This window comes from Anthonomus grandis, chromosome 11 (assembly GCF_022605725.1).
Source record: "Anthonomus grandis grandis chromosome 11, icAntGran1.3, whole genome shotgun sequence".
In the NCBI taxonomy this organism is placed as follows: domain Eukaryota; kingdom Metazoa; phylum Arthropoda; class Insecta; order Coleoptera; family Curculionidae; genus Anthonomus; species Anthonomus grandis.
In genome coordinates, this window is record NC_065556.1 from 26,285,205 (window position 1) to 26,301,497 (window position 16,293).

The following is a 16,293-nucleotide window of genomic DNA, read 5'->3' on the forward strand; positions in this document are numbered from 1 at the left end:
TTTTTCATTTTGTTCTTCTACACCAGCTTTTCTTCAACAAGCTCCATCTTATTTAACAGGATTTTTATGGAAATTTATGACCCCAATTAATATATAGTGTGGCCCAAATTGGGTGTACATGTATGGGTTTCTTGGAAACTCTAAGAGATAGAAAGTTGGTTAAATGGGGAAAGTTGTAGGGCATTTAGTTACTAGTTTAGTGCTGCTTTTAGAATGATTTTGAAATATTTGGAAAAAATCAAGAAGTTACATTATTATTTAAAAAAGCGCTGTATTTTTTTTATTTAAGCGTATTTCTAAAATCTGTAAAAACATTATTAGGACGACTTTTTAAGGACAACGCATACCTGAATTCAGTTTTTGTTATCGACGTTTCAAAAAATACAGGACTTTTTCAAAATCAGAAAAATATAAAATCGTTCTAAAATCGGCACTAAATTGGTAACTAAATGCCCTATAACTCTCCCCATTTAACCAATTTTCTATCTCTTATAGGTTCCAAGATACCCATACATGTACACTCAATTTGGGCCACACTATATATCTCTTCATCTTGAACAATTTGTTCCTCTTTTAAAGTGTATGTAACTCGGAAAGCATTTGATCCTCATTTAATTCTTTAGCAGCAACTGTGTTTACTTTTTTACTGCCATGACAACTTCTCTATAATTTTCAAGTTGCTCCACGAGTGTCCCCATTTAACTTCGAAGATAATCCAGCACACGAGGGTCAGTTTGCGCAAGTTCATTGCATAGTAGCAGACGGAGATCTCCCTTTACGTCTCACTTGGACCTTGAACGGACGTTATATAGACCTTTTTCCGGACATCACAGTGACCCAATTGGGAAAACGTACCTCAGTACTAACCTTGGAGTCTGTATCTCATAAAACTGCCGGAAATTTCACTTGTACAGCCCGAAATTCTGCTGGGGAAGATTCCTTCACGACAGAACTACATGTTAACGGTTATTCTTTAATTTATAATAAGCACTTTTGTCGATTATTTAAGTGTCCCTCCTTTGTCCTTTGCAGTACCTCCCGAAATCATTCCCTTTGATTTTGGTGAAAAACCGGTTAATTCCGGTGATATGGTTCTGGTGACTTGCGTGGTGGCCAAAGGGGATTTACCGATGGGCATAAAATGGACTTTCAAAGGGAAACCGATCGAAACCCTTCAGGAGGTGAATCTCGTACGTAGCAGCAAAAGAGTTACGCAATTAACTATCGAAAACGTAAAAGACTTTCATAGTGGGGAATACGTTTGTGCGGCAAAAAACAAAGCTGGGCTCGCCAAACATTCCGCTTATTTAAGGGTTAATGGTATAATATTAAAGCTTCTAGAACGTCATTAGCATCATCTCATTTTAATTTTATCACGTAGACTTTTCATATTCATCATCTACACTCTCTGATCCTCAGTACCACCACGAGTGTCTCCGTTTAACTTTGAGGACAACCCTTTGCACGAGGGTCAGTTTGCGCAAGTCGCGTGTGTGGTTAGCGAGGGTGATCTACCCTTAAGGATCATATGGACGTTAAATGGACGTTATGTGGATACCATAAATGAAATCACGGTAACGCAAGTTGGAAAACGGACTTCGCTATTAACGCTTGAATCGGTGTCTCATGCTGTGGCTGGGAATTTCAGTTGTAATGCCAAAAATGGCGCTGGAGAAGGGTCGTATACCACGGAATTGCAAGTTAATGGTTATTCTTATATTTAATGGATTTTGCTGTTTCCTTTGGTCCTATCCTATCCTATATATTTTTTTAACATTCTTATTCGCTTCTTGGACTTGGAGTGACTTGATTGACGTTTTCATTGAATATCACTGCCTAAAAAAGTATTCACGGAATTATTTGAATCTTTTAGGCGGTTATGCAGTATACTTTTTTCAATTATATGCTTTTTGTTTCAAGAAAATATTCCCAGTAGTTTCTCAGATTTTCCACTTTAAAGGGAGTGGTCATATTGAAGACTGAACATCTTCTTAGACTTCACTACCTAAAAAAATTGATATCTTTTGATATGTCATTGCAACTGATGTGGACATTATAGAACATTTGTAAAGTACTTTCATAAGAATATTCTTATTCGTTTTCCAAATATTCACTCACATTAAGTGATCATCCTAAGCAGCACAGACATAATTTCCATTGCAGGAGAACTGAATTGGATATAGTTCTTTAAGCGTCAAACTCTTTCAAACTGTAACCATTAATTAAAGAAAAAAATATTTTGTAATCTTAAAAAAAATACTTCTTATTTATAGTCCTACCTCATGTAGTACCATTCAGTTTCGGCGAGTCCCCAATAAACAGCGGTCAGACCACCCAAATCACTTGTCTAGTATCAGAGGGAGACCCGCCATTAAAAATATCCTGGAAATTTAACAGCGATAACGTAGACTTGATCGATGGCCTGAGTACCATGAAAGTGGGTGCGAGGGCCAGTTTGCTCCTAATTGATGCTGTTAAAGAGGAAAACGCCGGCAACTACAGTTGTCGGGTGTCGAATTTCGCCGGGACAGCAGAGTACACTGCTTCTTTGGACGTTTATGGTGATTATTCTTACAACTAACTCCGGCGCGGACTCTTCACAATATTATTCCTCTAGAGCACTGAGTGTTAACAAAAAAATTAATGAGGGATTATCTCAGCATCCAGACCCTTTACCTTAACTCTCCCGGCACACCTTTTATCCTTGTTTCGGCTGAGATGGATTTATAGGGTATCCTTTTTTCCAACCTCCTAGCACTTTTTCTTTCATTCTTCTATTGTTTTCTAACTTTTGCATGCTTCTTTTTTATGTTGTCACTGTTTTCTCTTTTTTTTTTTAAATCATACTCACGCTTTATTAAAACGGCTGCTATTAAGGTGTAATGGTGATAAATTTAAGATTAGTTAGGGTCGTTTTAATAAAGTGGGTGCAAAGTCATTAAAAATTAGCTGCATGGCAACTTTTGGGATAACCGGCAACGAAGGCAATTAGAATGTTTTTTCAAAATAAGAATTCAGTTTTATCTATTCCTTGCAGCCACAACGTTATTATAATATTCATTCTAATCGCCTTTATGGCCTTAATAAGCAGTTTATCATAATACTATTTTGTTTAAATATTTCGACCTTCAATGAAGTCATCTTCAAGACTAAATATGGCATTAAATTAAATGAAAAATGTCTGAATATTACTTTTGAAGAGGAACAAGAGAGTGTATCTCTTCTTGGAAGCTCATAATCTAACTTTCAATTGTCTTCAAATATCTCAATTTCTATTAGTCCAATCAAGAAATGTTGTCCTAAACAAGGTGAACTTTGACTTGTCTCAAGCAATTCAATGATTTCTTAGATATCTCATTCAGTATCAAAAAAAAACAAGAAAACTTCACCTAAATTCGTTAATTGATACAAGCCACTTACTAATTTAACAGGCTACAGATTGTATCTTTTAAACTCAATACAAGCATTGTTCTTCAAAGATCACTGACTTGTGATATCTCCACTTAAACTTTCCAAGACCCAAGTTGCATGATGACAAAATAATTTTCAATTAATCAAATTGATGTCATTGAAGGTTGAAAAGTCAAATAGAGCTTCATTTAAACTCTTCAAGAAGTTTCAAAGTCATTTTATACAATTTAGTAATAAATAAGCTGCTTACACGAATATGGTCTTACTTTTAATAAACTGAACAACCCACTAAACATCTTTAAATGTTCATCATCAAAACAACCTAATTTTCACTTCTTAGTATCAAAACTAAGACCATATTCCACATCCCATTATCAGTAGCTTGCATGTGAAAGCCTTAACTTGAGCTACACGAATTCTACAGCTTTTTACATCACTTTTAGTACCACCAAGATGGATCTTGGAACCTACTGATAAAGCGTTTGCTCAAGGTTCAGACGCGGCTGTCGAATGTAAAGCCGATGGGTTCCCTAAGCCCGTTGTCACATGGAAAAGGGCCACTGGTAAGTCCCTTTCCCACCAAATATATCGTAACATTAATTTGAATATTGTTTCCAGGGGTATCGCCAGGCGATTATAAAGATTTCAAACCGAATAATCCCGATATCAAAGTTGAAGATGGTACCCTTATGATCAATAATATTCAGAAGAACAATGAGGGTTATTACCTTTGCGAGGCTGTTAATGGAATTGGCTCTGGTTTGTCTGCTGTGGTGCTCATTAGTGTTCAAGGTAATAATTTGCTCATATTAAGTGATCAAATTGGCTGAATATGAATATTTCAGCACCACCCCAGTTCGAAGTGAAATTCCGCAACCAAACCTCCAGACGCGGCGACCCGGCTGTATTGCAATGCGAAGCTAAGGGTGAAAAACCTATTGGAATCTTATGGAACATTAACAATAAACGTTTAGAACCTAAGGGGGATAACAGATATACTATTAGGGAAGAAATCCTTCCAAATGGTAAACAAACCATTAAGGTTCAAAGTTATTATGCTTCAATAATAATTTTCAGGAGTTCTATCTGACTTGAGCATCAAAAGAACTGAAAGATCTGACTCGGCTATATTCACCTGCGTTGCAACTAATGCCTTTGGAAGTGACGACACCAACATCAACATGATCGTTCAAGAAGTGCCTGAGGTACCATATGGATTGAAAATCCTTGATAAATCTGCCAAAACTGTTCAGCTCTCTTGGGTCGCCCCATACGACGGTAACTCCCCCATCAAGAAGTGAGAAATGTTTTGATTGATTTTATGTCGTAATAAGTGTTTAATCAATTATTTTTCTAGGTACCTTATCGAGTATAAACCAAGCAAAGGCAGCTGGGAAAAGAACTCAGAACGAGTATTAATTCCAGGAGATCAAACTGAAGCAGGAATCTTCACTCTACGTCCAGCAACCACCTATCATATTAGGATCGTTGCCGAAAACGAAATTGGCTCTTCAGATCCTTCCGATACCGTTACTATTATCACTGCCGAAGAAGTTCCTAGTAAGTCTCTCGGTTTAATGGCATAAAGATTTTCTATAAAATTCCTCACAGGCGGACCCCCAACCGACATCAGAGTAGAAGCGGAAGACCAACACACCCTCGTGGTATACTGGAAACCGCCTGCAAGAGACCACTGGAACGGCGACATCCAAGGCTATTACGTAGGATACAAACTGGCCAACACCGACAAACCTTACTTGTTTGAAACTGTCGAGTTCCCAAGGGAAGAAGAAGGAAAAGAGCACCATCTCAAAGTAAACGAGCACTGGAGAGTTTTAGAAGCAGATACTGATTAAGTTTTTTTTAGATAACGAACCTTAAGACTTACACGCAATACTCGGTAGTGGTGCAAGCGTTCAATAAAGTGGGAGCGGGTCCGACTTCCGAAGAGTACAAAGCGAATACCGCCGAGGGTGTTCCGGAACAGCCCCCGGACAGACCCACCTGTACCGCCCTCACCGCTCAGACTATTCGGGTTTCTTGGGTTTCGCCGCCTCTCACTTCCGCTAACGGTGTCATTAAGGGATATAAAATTATTTATGGGCCTTCTGATACGTGGTTTGGTAAGTATCGTAAACGGATAATGTTCGCCGGTGTTTTTGGATTTGTCAGAAGCTTTTGACATGGCTTGAGTTTCGTACAGGCAGTTGGATTCATTTTCTGTTTCTTCTAGGCAGTTAGAGTCATTTGTTTGAGAATTGCCTGGAATTTGCAATTCTGTATTTTTTCTATGATATTTATTGATTCATCTTATGATCATTAACAATCAGAGAATATTCAGTTCGAGAAACTGATGAGATCATGAGTTTTATTTCTTATTAAAAAAGAAATGCAGTAAAAAATTGGCAATTGATAGGCAAGGAGTGTTTGTGGACTTGTTAAAAGCCTTTGACACAGAAGGTTGAACTGATTTTCTTTCTCTTCCAGGCAGTTGGAATCGTTTGATTAAAATTTCAACTGCCTGGAGTTGGAATTTTTTTTAAGGCTAGATACTTCATACATCATACATTACATCATCATCTTCATACATTAGGAACCTCAACAATCGAATATTTAATTTGAAAGGCTGGTGAGACTTTATTGTGATTAAAAAGAATTAAAAAAGAAATTTAAAAAATTCAATACATAAAATTACATTTTTTTCCAGGCAGTTGAATCTTATTTTTTTTAATTTCTAGACTTTCAATTAAATAAAAAACTACCGCCTGGAAAAAATTTTACATTAACTTAAATCTTAGGGAAAATAATGAAATTGACATGTCATCCAATTAATCCATTAAAGCCCTTTTTTTTAAACAGTTCCAGACAGTAAATGTAAAATTTAAATTTTTTCTACCTAATTGAATCCTGATTTTTTACTTCGTAAGAACTTAATAATTATAGTTCAAGTACTACTTAGAAAAATTCACTGCCTGCAATTTAAAAAAAATGCCTCTGAAAATTAATTATATTAAATTTTCTTCCAGGAATTTAATCAATTAAAGTCCCATTTTGGCAAATGTATCATTTAAGGCCGTTTCAGAGAGTATATATAAAATATAATTTTTGCGGAAATTAAAATATTTTCCAGGCAGTTGGAGTCATTCGGTAAATTTGTTTTTTTTAAGGGTAGATACTCATTGATTCATCTTAGGATCATCAACAATAAATAGAAAATTCAATTTGAAAGACTGGTGAGATCTTGACTTTCTTTATTGTAATTCGAAAAAAAATGCAAAAAAACCCGGAGAGAGCTAGGCCAGAAACGCTTGGAGAATTTTTGGACTTGTCAAAAGCTTTGGATACAGTTGATGTGTTTGGCACAGGCAGTTGAAATATTGTTCTATTTCTTCCAGGCAGTTGCAGTCATTTGTTGAAGTAAATTTTATACAAGACTTTAATTGCCTGAAATCGGATTTTCGATACTTATTGATTCATCTTAGGATCATCAACAATCAATTCAATTTAAGAGAGTTCCGAGACCTTGAGTTCAGTTTTCCTGAAAAAAGACGCGAAAACAGCTGGTAATGAAATACTTGGTAGTGTTTCTAGACTTGCCAAAAGCCTTTGACATAGTTTATCCTTGACAGGGACAGATAAAATAATTTTTAATATCTTCCAGGCAGTTAAAGTCATTCTTTACATTTCATATAAGCCATCAACTGCCTCGAATATATATTTTTTAATTTGCACCAATTCAGTTTCAGTCACTTTTAAATAGCATTAATATTGGTCTTGTCGTCTTATAGTACGTTTCCTCGTACTTGCCTGAGAGATCTGGTAAACCAAATACGCGAATAAATTTTATTTTGTTGCTAGATGAAAAGACTAAGGATACGAAAATCACCTCCTCAAGCGAGACAATCTTACACGGCCTAAAGAAATATACAAACTACAGCATGGAAATTTTAGCCTACACTTCTGGAGGCGACGGAGTCCGAACTACCCCAATTGCTTGCCAAACCGAACAAGATGGTAAGTTCGAAGCCGAATTATAAGATTAATTTCTTAAACGAAAGTCTTTTCTTTTCTTTAGTTCCAGAAGCTCCTACAGCAGTGAAAGCCTTGGTGATGTCAGCCGATTCGATCTTGGTCAGCTGGAAACCTCCCACCGAGCCTAACGGTATTATCGAATACTATATTGTCTACTACAAAGTTGCTGGCGATGCAGATGAAAAGCCCAAGTCTCAAAAGATCGTGCCCAACATCAGAAACCAGAATTTGAGTTTTCAGGCTAAAGGTTTGGACAGTAATTTGAAGTATGAGTTTTGGGTTACTGCTGCTACTAATATCGGTGAGGGACAGCCCTCCAAGAAGGTGAGCGTGTCTCCTAACACTAGCGGTAAGTACCGAAAATCAATTCTGGACTTGAATTTGTAGTAGTTGGTTTTTAGTTCCTGCGAAAACTGCCAGTTTTGACGACAATTTCACTACGATCTACAAAGAAGATGTCACTTTGCCTTGCTTGGCCGTGGGAATTCCTCCGCCTCAAATCACTTGGAGTATTAAAGGTTCGTCCCTTTATATATGTTCAGGAAACTTACCAACAAATGTCTTTTATCAATATACTTCATACTAAACTTATAGGTGTCAAATTTACCACCAATTCCAACGATCGAATTCGTCAACAACCCGACGGTTCCTTATTCATTCGTGACGTAACCAGGGGCGATGCCGGCGAATATTCTTGTAAAGTAGAAAATGATTTTGGACAGGACTCCGTTACGCATCAGTTAATTGTCAATGCACCACCGAGAGCACCGCAGGTAAGGCATGAATCTGTTGTTAAATGTACCAACTCAACTTTTGTCACGTACTATTAAGGTTACACTTACATCGACGACGACTAACTCGCTAACGATCAAAATCAAACCGCACGAATCTGATGGCGAACAAATCCACGGATACACCATCCATTACAAGCCGGAATTCGGTGAGTGGGAAAACATCCAAGTCGGAGCCGCAACCGATAAATACACTTTGGAGAAACTGCTTTGTGGTACCCGCTATCAGTTGTATGTAACTGCTTATAACAGGTACCTACATGATATGGTTTTTATTTGAATTTCCCTGATAATGTGGTTCTTTAGTATCGGAACTGGCGATCCTTCTGACAATCTTAACCCGAAGACCCGAGGAGACAAACCGCAGATCCCTAGCGCTGATCAGTTCATCGAAGTGAAGAGTAACAGTATTACGTTGCATTTGGGAGTGTGGTCTGATGGCGGTTGTCCGATGTTGTACTTCGTCATCGAACATAAGAAAAAGTAAGGTTTCATTGGGATTTAAATTGGAAATTAGTAGTGTTTTTAGATTTGTTAAAAGCTTTTGAGTTACTTATTTTATTGGGTATTACGTCAGTTATAGCAAAAATCAATTTAGAAATTACTATTTCACATGCTCAAAAAATTTAAAAGAAGAAGAAAATAAACTTATTCACCTATTAAAAAAAAATATGAACTCAAATCTGTTATGTTACCGTTCGATATACTTAATTTAATTTATGTTCAATAAGTTTTAAATACAATAATTTACTTAAGCTATAATAGATTTTTTATATACCTAGGAGGTGAGGTTTAATCTATTAATCTCTGAGCTCGTTTCTTTTTTTCAATATCCTAACTTTATTATGAATATTTAATAATAATATATTAATAATAATAATAATATACAGGGTGTCTACTATAAAAACCGCCAAACTTTAAGAGGTGATTATAAAAGTCATTTGCAACAAAAAAGTCGTATAACATTTTTTCAAAATGTTGTTAGTTTTTCTGGTATTTAACATTTTTTGATTTTATCAAATTTCTTTGTTTTTTTTTCATATAAACAAGAATATTTCCGTTATTCTTACCACCACATAAAATATAGATATACCATCTGAAAGTGAATTAAATTTGCTATAAGATGGGTATATTTAAGTTTTTTAGTAATTTTTTATACCAGGTGTTATCAGAAGTTAAATGTAACATTTGGGAAATGTGTAAAATTAGTGGTATCTTCTTCGTTGTCGTTTTTCTAAAATTTGGTAAATAGAGACATGTTTTTTTTTCAGCAAAAACTAGTGCATTTAATATGCTTTCCAATGATATACTTACTTTTGTGATACCTATTTGTTTTCACAGCAATATCATGGGCAAAAAAAAAAAACCACAAAAATTGAAAATTTTCAAATTTTATATATCTCGATCTTTCGAGGACCAATGCGGTGAGTACTTGTAGATCTCTCTTCCCTAACACAACAACTCCACAAATTTTTATTAGACAAGCCGTAAACTAATAACATATCGCGATATTCATTCTTTAAGAAAAAAGGCAGGTTTTCCTTCTTTTGTAAATGGCAATGAATCCGCAAAAGAAGGAAATTCACAAACCATGTATTACTTGATTTTAAAACAAAAACATAGATATTTACAATTTGACAAGAACTGTCTTTAGGTTTTCACTTCGACTTAAAGTAGTTAAATAGCATTGGTGCTGCATTAAGGATTCACCATTCCACTGTACATAGAGTTCTTAAAAAAAATAATTTGTATCCGTTTCATTTGAAAAAAGTCCAGGATTTATTGCCAGTGGATAGTGAGGTGAGGCTTCATTTCGGTAGGTCGTACTTGAATAAGTTGCAAGAGTGGGGAACAGATCAAATATTTTGGACAGATGAAGCAACATTTATAAGAGCCGGAGTAATGAATTTAAGAAATAACCATATATGGCATACAGAATACGCTGGACAGGAACTTTGGTTTCAAATTGACGGATGCCCAGCCCATAATGGCAGAATTGTGCAAAATTCCTTGAATCAATGCTTTGGGGAGAAATGGATCGGAGGATACGGTCCGGTAAGATGGCCGCACAGAAGCTCTGACCTTACGCCCTTTGACTTTTATGTCTGGGACACATTAAAATGTAATATTTATAGTATTAACATTAATACTCGAGACGAACTAATTAATCGAATTAGTGTGTGTTGCAATGAAATGCGACAAAAACGCGTTGAACTTGAACAAGTTGTTGATAGTGTCAGAAGAAGATTCATCAAATGTATTGTACAAGAGGGAAGACATTTTGAACAATTGTTATAATTTTAGGTTTGTTTAATGAAATTTTGATTTTTTAATTTTGGATCAATCAAGAGAGAAGAAGATCTTTTAATCAAGAAATATAAACTTTGCAAATTTTCAATTTTTGTGGTTTTCTTTCTTTTGCCTATGATACTGCTGTGAAAACAAATTAGCTATCACAAAAGTAAGTATATCATTGGAAAGCAAATTAAATGCAGTAGTTTTTGCTAAAAAAAAACATGTCCCTATTTACTAAATTTTAAAAAAATGACAACGAAGAAGATACCACTAATTTTGCACATTTCCCAAATGTTACATTTAACTTCTGATAATACCCGGTATAAAAAATTACTCAAAAACTTAAATCTACCCATCTTATAGCAAATTTAATTTTCTTTCAGATGGTATATCTAAATTTTATGTGGTGGTAAGAATATCGGAGATATTCTTGTTTATATGAAAAAAAAACAAAGGAATTTGATAAAATCAAAAAATGTTAAATACCAGAAAAACTAACAACTTGAAAAAATTTTGTACGACTTTTTTGTTGCAAATGACTTGTTTAATCACCTCTTAAAGTTTGGCGGTTTTTATAGTAGACACCTTGTATATTCACCAGATAATACAATTATACATTATAACATTAAAAAATAATAACTGCTTAACCGCTAAGAATACCCAATGCACAATGGTATTTTAAAAATACTGTGTGTGCATTTCCTGTCTATCCAAATTAATTAATTAAAATAAAAACAATTTTTAATAAAATAATATATAGACAAAAGTGATAAAAAAAAATAAAATAGAATTCAATTAAATTAGGGGAAAGAAAGGGAAAAAAACAGGAAGAAAAATAAACAGTACTATGTGTATCATACTAACCAAGTGACGTTATCATCTAATATCCAGTCGTGGATTCTACTTTTAATTTTGTTATAAGGTTTATTTCTGAGTTCTACCGAAAGTTTATTATAGATTTTTGCTGAGGTATATGTTAAAGTTTTTTGACATTTAGTTTTTGTGGTCTTTGGGATAGTTACATTCTTATTTAAAGCTTGTCTAGTGTTCTGATTGTGAGATATAAAATGCAAGTAATGTGCACATCAATTCTTGGACAGAAGCCTAACCACTGCTTTCAAGTAAATTTGATTTACTTGCAACAATCTAGCTTCTCTAAATAAAATATCCGAGGAATTCAATTTTGGTTTGTTAAACATTACCTTCAGAACATATTTTTGGGTAATCATAAGAGGTTTCAGGATGGTCTTAGTTGTTCCGCCCCATGCTGTTATGCAATAGTTTATAACTAATTCAAGAGCTTGATAAATGGTCGTAAAGTTCTTAAAAATTAAATTTTTAAATTAAAAAACGATAAAAACAATGAGACCTACTTTTTAAAAAATACCTAATTTGAAGCAACGTTTCGGTAGTTATATCTACTATCGTTATCAGGGTAATTAAAGTAAAATTAAATTAAATTAAAAATATAAACAAAATATACTTGCCTTGCAAATCTTCAACTATATAATACCATCAAAACTTCTTCCTAATTCGAAAATACTTTATTATATAATTTTACGGTTTATTAATAGTTTGACAATCATTACAGAGTTGAGTTCATATTTCTTTTAATTGCGTGAATAAGTCTATTTTTTTCTTCTTTTTTTGAGCGTGTGAAATAGTAATTTCTAAATTGACTTTTGCTATAAGTGACAGATTTGACTTAAAAGCTTTTGAGTTAAACTAATTTCTTCTAGGCAGTTGAAGTCATTCTTTAAAGTAAATTTCATATAAAACCTTAACTGCCTAGAATTGGAAATGTTGCTAAGTGTTCCATTTTAAGTGCTCATGTATCCATTTTGGGATCAAAAATTAATAACAAAATAAAATAAGAAAATGAATATAAAATGACACTTGTTTATAGAATTTGGAGGATTTGGAGAAATTGGTAAAAAAATTACTGTTTCTTAATTTTTCACCATTTTTCTGAGATTTTCCCATAAATCTCAGGAAATTTTAAGAAAATAATGTTAAACATGTTTTATATTCATTATGAGCCAATAACAATTAACCTTTTTTCCTTGGTCAATTTTTAAATAGAAACCAAATTTTTCTCTCAGTCATTTAATAATATTAATACCTGATGTGTTTTTTCTATTTCGTGAGATTTAGCTGCGAATCGTTTCTCTATCAAAAAAACTCTGACTATAATCTCTTCCAGGTTATTTTTGCAATTTGAATCTGGTGCAAAATTAAGACCCTCATTAAGAAATCAAGTTCTTTCTCATTAGAAGAGTGAGAGGACTAATTTTCAACGATATTAATCGGTTCTTCTTTTTGTAGTTTATCATTCGAACTCACCAACTTTTTTTTACGAAGGAAATCGTTGAATCTTGGTGCAATTTAAATCTTGTCATACAAAAATACGTTGGAACCTTTTGTACTTGAACTTGAATTTATTAAAAGTCCGTAAATTGGGACTATCCAAAAAATTTACACTTAGATCGCTTACCAGGAAATTAATAAACTTGACACTGTCTAGATCAGTGTATTTCGATACGCCCTTGCATTATGGTGGGATACATGTTGTGCGACTTAATTTGGGCCTATTTTTTTAAAAATTTCTACAAAAAAGTAAATTATATTATTACAGGACTAGCCTCGAGTGGATCCAAGTATCGAACAACGTAAAACCCGGACAAAATTTCATTTTACTGGACCTGGACCCGGCAGTTTGGTACCATTTAAGAGTAACGGCCCACAATAACGCCGGATTCACCGTGGCAGAATACGAGTTCGCCACCCTTACAGTCACTGGCGGTAAGAACTGTATATAAACGTGTACATTTTGTATATTTTTGTGCCTCTTTTGCTTGCTTTTTTTTTCTTATTTTATACACGTCACTTGTTACATACGAATTTAAATCCAGAGTTTTGTTTTCTAACACACGTTTGCTTCTGTGATTATTTTTTTTTTGTTGTGTTCTGTTTGCGGCACTTGTTTTCTTACCAATCACGTGATTATGATCTCCTCGCTTCTTGACCTATATAATCATACTTTTGATCACAGCAATAGTACCTGAATATATAATACATGGAGCTGCAAAATTCGGAACTTTTTTTCATATATTTAACACCACATCCACACTTTGTCACATATTAACAAGTTTTTTTTTGTCTCGGGTGGTGTTTCCTTTACGTACACTTCTTTTCCGTTACAACAATAATTATTTGTGAGTGTCATTTAATTTATTGATTTCAGATTTTAGTTCCTCGTATTCAGAACTTCATTTCTGATTATATTGCTGCCGATTGTTTTTTAATTATAATTTAATTTACGATTAGCTAAGTGTGCATGTGTAAGGGTGGCTATTGTATTTCTTAATCTAGAGCGTTAGGAACTTAAGTAGAAAATGTGGAATCAATCAATTATGTTTAGGAAAACTGGTTAATAAATGTTGGAGTAATGCTTTAAATAATTTAAGATTTTTTTTTCTTTTTTTATTAAATAATTTCAAATCTGTTTTAGTCTTATTCTTCGTAATACTATTACAATTTTTTATCAATTCATTAGGGTAAAATTATCCAATTTTGAGAAAATTCCCGTGGCAAGTCCTCCTTCTATTGTGTTTTATATGCGATTTTATTTTGGCATTTTTCCATACTCCCTTCTTTCTCATAAGAGTTTGAACCTTTTTTTAGTCAAAAGAATAATTTTTTTCTCAAAATGTGGGCTCTATTCCAGACTAAACTTTTCGATAAAAATGTTTGAACTGCTGTGTTTAAAATATTAAAAGTGTTTAAAATGGATACTTTTGACTGGATAAATAGAAATATATAACTCAAAAAAAATCAAACTCTAAGTGCTAAAATAATCAAAAACACATAATTTAGGTAAAAATTGGAAAACCACGTAGAAAAATTGTTTTTTTTTTAAATTTCGAAAAAAAACCTGTATTTTTCAAAAATTTGTATAAATTGGAGTGTCTATATTATAGAATCTTAAATTGCATCAAAACAGTTTTATCCAGATTTTTTTAAGGGAATATTGAAATAAGCCAAAAATCGAAAAAATCATTTCTTTATTAATTTCCTGGAAGAAATACCAAATAAATCAACATTCTTCTTTGTTGGAATTGGGTCCTCTTTTCCAGAATATACATTGACATCATACGTATAGCCGAAATCTGCATCGCAGTGAAGTAGTTTAATGCCCCTCTTGGTTGGTTTGAGGGGCATATATTGTTTCAAAGAAGATTGACCCTTGAATTTGGTCATAGATTCGTCGATACCGGCTATCCTGGCGACATTTTGGAAATGTGTATTTGAAACAAGATAATAAATATTCAATATAATATGTTTTTGAAGCATTTGGAGGTTTTTGAGGAGAAGCAAAGTAAATTTTTGAGCTCAAAGTCATGTAACGATCTCTTGAAAAAGTTTTTTGAATTGTGTTATTTCCCATTGACTCCTTCTTGTTCCAATAACTTTTTAGGCTTGGAAGATGATTGTAGCACATAATTGTTCAAAGCAATTGATGGCTTGTTTTTTATTATCATACAAGTAAAATAAACGTTTTCTCTTATTTATTCCGGGCAGTTGATGATTTTTTTTTCTCTTTTTCAACTACCTGGACGAAATAAAAAATTAATTAATTGCAGTTCTCATTTGATGCAGCATTCTTTCTCATCTATTCTAGACAGTTGATAATTTTTTTTCTTTTTAACTGTCTGGAACACAAAATAAATCAATCGTTATTCCAGGCAGTTGACAAGATTTCCTATATCATACACAATAAATCAACGTTTTCTTTTATTTAAAAAAAAATCTGTTTTTAATGGATAGTAATATTTTCTTGAAAAATAATTGTGGCATGTCGATTTTGATGCATTTCGAAACACTATAAAATTTTTATAAAAAAGCCTCTAAAATCGTCGTCGAAATTAAAAAATAAGAAAATGACAAAAAACAAAGATGTGGTGGCCTTTTCACGGAAGTGTGTGGGTATATTGTTGGACTCCCACTTTTGTCATACTATGCAGTAGCATTTGGAATTGCTGCTGCATGGAAGTAAAAAAATGCTTGTAGCATGGCGTTTGGGTCTGTACCGGGCGGAGGACAGCTACTTTCCGTGTGCCGCCTTATACAGTGCATTTTTTTTCTCTCGGGTCATAGGGTTTTACGTGTAATATTTTCAACCCCATATTAGAACCTGTTCTATTTAATCGATAGGATTGAAACTTGGAACAAGTGAAGTTTAAGTTAACGGACTTTAAAAAATCCCATTATTTTGCAAAAAAATTTACGAGAAACCTATTTAAAATACGTTTTTCTGATGAAAAAGTTTGCTTTTTCTGCACCTCGTAACCTTCATTACCTTTACACTTCAAAACAGGTAGACAAATAACTGACAGTGACACAAAATAATTTTTAAATTGCTCCATTGAAATTGTTCAAAAACTCTTTAAAATGTCGATTTACACTACGGAGGAACGTATTGAGATGGTTTCAAACTACATTAGAGGAATGTCGGCGCAAGAAGTGGTAGATAATTTTGCCGTGCCTTATCCTAACCGTCCCGTCCCGTCTAGATCAACTGTACAACGGTTTCATGAAAAATTTATTACGATTGGATGCATCGCCAGTTCTCACTTAAAACGAAAAAGAACCGAAACGAAGAATTTAAAATGGAGGTATGCTTGGCCGTTAAAGAAAATCCAACAAATAGTCTTACTCAGTTTGCTGAAGTTACCGGAAAAAAGTAGGAATAGTTGCTATAAGG

The 16,293-nt window shown here is 33.8% G+C and overlaps 1 protein-coding gene across 50 annotated transcripts in view; it reads left to right on the forward strand.

The window, feature by feature from the left end:
• Positions 1-16,293, forward strand: part of LOC126742555 (cell adhesion molecule Dscam2) — an 88,510-nt gene that overhangs the window by 53,483 nt on the left and 18,734 nt on the right. For 48 of the 50 annotated variants that reach the window (XM_050449219.1, XM_050449259.1, XM_050449258.1 and 45 more), the window contains 14 exons: positions 3,855-3,974; positions 4,030-4,203; positions 4,257-4,436; positions 4,489-4,708; positions 4,769-4,971; positions 5,023-5,225; positions 5,279-5,534; positions 7,270-7,425; positions 7,487-7,792; positions 7,845-7,961; positions 8,038-8,216; positions 8,275-8,486; positions 8,541-8,717; positions 13,165-13,331. In XM_050449219.1, coding sequence (XP_050305176.1) covers positions 3,855-3,974; positions 4,030-4,203; positions 4,257-4,436; positions 4,489-4,708; positions 4,769-4,971; positions 5,023-5,225; positions 5,279-5,534; positions 7,270-7,425; positions 7,487-7,792; positions 7,845-7,961; positions 8,038-8,216; positions 8,275-8,486; positions 8,541-8,717; positions 13,165-13,331 — 2,670 coding nt within the window. Of the gene's footprint in view, positions 1-1,419; positions 1,708-2,273; positions 2,562-3,854; positions 3,975-4,029; positions 4,204-4,256; positions 4,437-4,488; positions 4,709-4,768; positions 4,972-5,022; positions 5,226-5,278; positions 5,535-7,269; positions 7,426-7,486; positions 7,793-7,844; positions 7,962-8,037; positions 8,217-8,274; positions 8,487-8,540; positions 8,718-13,164; positions 13,332-16,293 lie in introns of all 50 variants that reach the window. The other 2 variants (XM_050449227.1, XM_050449224.1) reach the window with 2 other exon arrangements.